We start from the raw sequence: 6,000 nt of genomic DNA on the forward strand, positions 1-6,000 counted from the left end.
CCTAGTTCTTATGATCCATAGATGAGAGAAATCATATGATATATAGAGCTGATATATTTTAATATGATAATTGTCTTTCTCTGCTTGACTTATTTCACTTAGCATTATCTCCTCCAGTGCCGTCCATGTTGCAGCAAATGTTGAGAATTCGTTCTTTCTGATAGCTGAGTAATATTCCATTGTATATATGGACCACAGCTTCTTAATCCAGTCATCTGTTGAAGGGCATCTCGGCTCCTTCCATGATTTGGCTATTGTGGACAATGCAGCTATGAACATTGGGGTGCATATGGCCCTTCTCTTTACTACGTCTGTATCTTTGGGGTAAACACCCAGTAGTGCAATGGCTGGGTCATAGGGTAGTTCAATTTTTAACTTTTTAAGGGACCTCCACACTGTTTTCCAGAGTGGCTGTACCAACTTGCATTCCCACCAACAATGTAGGAGGGATCCCCTTTCTCCACATCCTCTCCAACAATTGTTGTTTCTTGCCTTGTCTATCTTTGCCATTCTAACTGGCGTAAGGTGGTATCTCAGTGTGGTTTTGATTTGAATTTCCCTGATGGCTANAAGGCAGATGCTTAACCGCTGTGCCACCCAGGCGCCCCCCCATAAGTTCATTTTATCTTTTGTTTCTCTTGCCTTTGGAGATGTGTCATGAAAAAGGTTGCTCTGGCCGATGTCGTACCTCTTGTCTTTTTGATACTAGCCATTCTGATTGGTGTGAGGTGTGTACTGCTTTTTGAATACAGTAATGTTTTTATCTTGTATTTATGTTACCTTGGTTTCTGTCCTTACTGTAGGGTTTATGGTGTGAAGGCATTGCATCTCATGGGTTTAACTAAATTTCTGACATGTTAGAAGACTTCATGCTTTCAAGGGCCTCATCTCACTTAGTAAATTATTGTTTAAAAGAAAGTCAGTTTTGGGGCGCCTGGGTAGCGCAGTCGTTAAGCGGCTGCCTTTGGCTCAGGGCGTGGTCCCAGCATTCTGGGATCTAGCCCCACATCAGGCTCCCCCACTGGGAGCCTGCTTCTTCCTCTCCCACTCCCCCTGCTTGTGTTCCCTCTCTCACTGGCTGTCTCTCTCTGTCAAATCAATCAATCAATCAATCAATCAATAAATCTTTAAAAAAAAAAGAAAGAAAAAGAAAGTCAGTTTTTTATTTCAGTTTTTGTTTTCAGCTCAATTTAAATAAGTTGTATAGCTTATAGATCGCTTTCTAAAAGGTTGAAATTTTGAAAGATTGAATAATTGATTTGTAGTAACTAAAAATAGAAAATGATTCTAGAATAACTATTTAGTGGAGTAGAGACTGGGTTGGAAGTGCTGTTCTGAAACTGCAAAGAGACTTGAGATAGGAAATATTTTTTTATGTATACATATACATATAGTTCTGATGTCATTGCAAACCAGTAGACCAATACAGACCAGTATACTTGGAATTTTGTTAGGTGGATTAGATTCCTAAGATTCTTTTTAATGATAACAAATGTTATTTTATTAAATTTCCAATAAGCTGTGTACAGCTTAGAAATATTTGCTATATACAACATTCCTATATATTCCTCCCTTTGGCCTAATAACTTGATTTCAATTTTTTCTTCCTCTTTTGACCCCTTAAATTTGGTGTTCTCAGGAATATATTCCTAGTTAGTATCTCCTTGGTTTCTGCCATCCCTCACATGCTGCTGATTCTGAACATGTTATCTCCAACTTATATCTTTGCATTCTAACTGCCCTGTTAAACATCATGCCTAAGAACCTTAGTTTATACTTACCTGTAACTATACTGTTGTCTTTTTCTGTTCCCCTGAAACCCCTTTGTCCTCTGTATTTCCTATCTTGGTGAGTATCACCATCTGGTCTTTTCCTTTCCCTTACTTCCCACATTCAGTCTTCAACTGCTGTTGATTCTGTAATCCCAAAAGTTCTCAAATCACCCTCTGTCTTGCTGCTACTCTATTGGTACAGGCTGACATCATTACTACACCTTTGACTTGGCTTATACTCATTCATAAGTCTTACTTAGTTCATATCATTTCGTCCAGGAAGCCTCCACTCAGCCCCCGTATGGCACCCCTCCCATCAGTTCCTATGGCAAAAGCATCCTTTTTCTATATTTTTCATAACACTTATCAAACTATACTGTAATGATCTTACTTCTGTCACTCTCTTACTAAGACTAGAAGCCTCCTGCAGACAGAGATTTTATCTCTTTCTTTGTATTATCCTTAGAGTTTAGTATAGTAACTAGAATAAGAGTAGACTTTTTTAAAAAAAGATTTTAAAAAGAGAGAGAGCATAAGCAGGGGGAGGGGCAGAGGCAGAGGGAGAAACAGACTCCCTACTGAGCAGAGAGCCTGACGGGGGCTCGATCCCAGCATCCTGGGATCAATACCTGAGCCGAAGCCAGACGCTTAACCGACTGAGCCACCCAGGTACCCCTAAGAGTAGACATTTCTAAAAAGTCTCTTGGATGAAAGACTGACCCATGAGAACAATTCATTGCCAAAACTACTCAATTCTTTGCTCATGGATAAATCATTTCTTTTTTTTTTAAAGATTTTATTTATTTATTCGACAGAGATAGAGACAGCCAGCGAGAGAGGGAACACAAGCAGGGGGAGTGGGAGAGGNAGCGGAGGAGCCTGATATGGGGCTTGATCCCATAACACCCGGATCACGCCCTGAGCCAAAGGCAGATGCTTAACCGCTGTGCCACCCAGGCGCCCCCATGGATAAATCATTTCTATCCCATTTCTTCCCTATATATAGGAGGCAGAAGATGAATTGAATAACTTTTCAGAAAAATAATTATCATAACATGAAAAAAGTTTTATAAAAATAGTAATTCTTCTATTATCATAGAAACTTATGTTTATAACTTTTAACCAAGTGTTGTTTTAAATTTGTAGTCTTTAGACAGCTTTACATCAAATAATGGACCATTTCGCTATTACTTGGGTGGTGATCCCAATCAGCCCTTGGAAAACTCTGGCTTTCCTGAAGAAGGATCTCCTGGAAATGGCAACATTGGGGCTACACAGGTGGTTGCAGTTGAAGGCAAAGGCGAAGTAAAGCATGGAGGAGAAGATGGCCGAAGTAACAGCGGAGCACCACACCGTGAGAGACGGGGTGGAGAAAATGAGGAATTTTCTAATGTCAGAAGAGGGAGAGGTGTGTATTGTTTTCTGTTCTCACTGACTAGCTTTGTAAACTAATTAGTAAAACGGAAAAGGTTCAGATAGGAGAGACATGAGAACTGTCCATCTACAAAGGGAATGTTAAAAATTATCCTTACATAACATCTGACCATTTTTCTTTATGCCCGGTTCTCTCCTCTGATTCTACAAGGCCTAGTAGTTTCATCTCTGAAGGTACAGGTTGGGGGGTGGGGAACAGCCCTATTTCTACATCTTTTACACAGTTTTTTGAGGTAGACAAATATATGTTCTGTCAGCCCTCTTTCCCCCAAACAATCACTTACTGGTTCCTCTAGCTACGTTTCTGCTTTTATTCGCTACGTAGGTAAAAATGTGAATTCTGTCTTTTCCACATTTCCCTACTTAAATCAAAAGATACTGTTTAAAGCTGACAAATCAAGTAATAGAGAAAAAAGAACATTTAACAATACAAAGGTAAACAACAATAGTAATGTGATCAGGTAACAGAATAGAGGTGAATGGGGAAGAAAAGTAAGTACATTATTAATTTATAATTATTCATAGTTAGGAATGAAAAGGTACTGTCAAAAAAGAGAATAATGGAAAGACAAATACCATATAATCTCATATGTAGAGTCTAAAAAATAAAGTCCAAGCTTATAGATAGAGAACAGATAGATTGATGATTGCCAGAAGTAGGAGTGAAGGGAATGTGAAATGGGACGAACGTCAAAAGGTAAAAACTTCCAGTTATAAAATAAGTAAGTCATCGGGATATAATGTACAGCGTGGTGACGATAGTTAATCATACTGTATTGCATATTTGAAAGTTGCTGAGATAGTAAATCTTAAAATTATCCCAAGGAAAAAAAAATCTGTAACAGTATGGTGACGGATATTAACTGGACTTATTGTGGTGATTATTTTGCAATATATACAAATATTGAATCATTATGTTATATACTTTATTTTTATTTATTTATTTTTTTAAAGATTTTATTTATTTGACAGAGCTAGAGACACAGCCAGAGAGAGGGAACACAAGTAGGGGGAGTGGGAGAGGGAGAAGCAGGCTTCCCGCCAAGCAGGGAGCCCGACGCAGGGCTCTATCCCAGAACCCTGGGATCATGACCTGAGCCAAAGGCAGACCCTTAACGACTTAGCATAATGCCCTCATTATGTTATACACTTTAAAAAAAAGGAAAATCCTTACATAATTTCATGAGGTCATAAAAAGTTAAAGGATTATCTGTGTATCTGGTTGAAAAAAATGTACATAAAACAAATGAAGACATAGGGGAAAAAAGAGAATTAATGGTATTAAGAAAATTATTGTTTAGGGCACCTGAGTGGCTCAGTTGGTTAAGCGTCTCTCTTCAGCTCAGGTCATGATCCCGGGGTCCTGGGATTGAGTCCCACGTCAGGTTCCCTGCCCAGCGGGGGTCGGCTTCTCCCTCTCCCTCTGCCCCTCCCCCCTGCTTGTGCTCTCTCTCTCTCAAATAAATAAATAAAATCTAAAAAAAAAAAAAAAAGAAAATTATTGTTTAAACAATAGCCATTTGAACACGTACTGAATTGTAAATAGTTAACAAAGAAGAGAAAGATCATAACATATTACTAGAGCCTTGGATTCAGGTCCCTTTCTTTAAGCAATTAACTAAAATCGTATGTATGAAAGGCTTTCTTTTATAACCTGACTTCACCCCACCTATAAAACACCACAGCTCCCGGCAATCACAGGGGTCCGTACAAGTGCCAGACCCTGAAGTTAAGCTTCATAAGCTTCACAGTGAATCTGCCTCAGCACTGAATAGATATTATTGAGCTGTTCTTTGTCAAGCTCTGTTCTGGGTTTCTGGGGATGCTGTAGAGAATGAGACAGTCCCTCCTTCCACAGAGCTCACATTCTAGTAAAGGGCAGCTGACAGTAAGTAAATAATTCAGATTGGTTGCAAATGGTGATAAGTGCTCTGAAGGAAAAAAAAATGAGTAATTGGAGTGAGTGAGTGAGTGAGTGAGTGGAGGTGGGGGTTACCATAACATGGCAATGGTGTGATTAATCCTGTCTTTGTGAAGGCTGATTTGAAAGCTGACTGTGACATGGGATGTACTAAAGTGAGCAGAGATGGGAGTAGTTCTCTAGGGCCTTCTGTACCCACTGATAAGCCCTCACAGAATATCTTAATCTCTTAAGGATGCAGAGAAAAAACTAAGCCTCTGACCAGATTTCCCACTTTTTTCCCCTTGTAAATTCCATACCAATAACTGATGTGGTCGTTTCCTGAAGAACTATTTCAGAACTTACTTCCTTTCAACCAAGAGTAGAAGTCTTCTTGGAATGGCATAAGCACCTCGGTGTTCTCTTTGGGGTTTAACTTGGCAAACAGCCCCAGTTGGGTTTCTCTAACAAGATCACTTTTACAAAAACACTGCTTGATACAAGCTTACCTTTGGGAATCCTGCTATTGCTCTAAGGCTCCGGGATGCCAAAGGGCAACGAGGCAAACAATTTCCTATTAAAACAAAACAAACAAAAGTTATCCACTGTCTTAGCAAACAGATAAAAACTTGTAGTATTTCATTTCTGCACGGTAGTGCTTTTTATAGGCTGCAGTATAAAACTGTTGCAGCCTTTCTGAAAAATAACTTGGCAACACTTATTAAGAACCTCAACTAAGGGGTGCCTGCGTGGCTCAGTGGGTTGGACATCTACCTTCAGCTCAGGTGATGATCCCAGTGTTCTGGGATCGAGCCCTGTATCAGGCTTCCTCAGTGAGGAGTCTGCTTCTCCTTCTCCCTCTGCTCCTCCCCCTGCTCGTGCTCTCTCTCTCCA

General features: G+C 39.7%; 1 protein-coding gene across 5 annotated transcripts in view; it reads left to right on the top strand.

Annotated features, from left to right (window-relative positions):
* Window positions 1-6,000, top strand: part of ACBD5 (acyl-CoA binding domain containing 5) — a 60,012-nt gene that overhangs the window by 21,613 nt on the left and 32,399 nt on the right. For all 5 annotated transcript variants that reach the window (XR_004620726.1, XR_004620725.1, XM_034643786.1 and 2 more), the window contains one exon: window positions 2,919-3,180. Coding sequence is in view for 3 of the 5 variants with exons in the window: in XM_034643786.1 (XP_034499677.1) it covers window positions 2,919-3,180 (262 nt within the window). In the remaining 2 variants the exon portion in view is untranslated. The remainder of the gene's footprint in view (window positions 1-2,918; window positions 3,181-6,000) is intronic.

This window comes from Ailuropoda melanoleuca, chromosome 15 (assembly GCF_002007445.2).
Source record: "Ailuropoda melanoleuca isolate Jingjing chromosome 15, ASM200744v2, whole genome shotgun sequence".
NCBI lineage: Eukaryota > Metazoa > Chordata > Mammalia > Carnivora > Ursidae > Ailuropoda > Ailuropoda melanoleuca.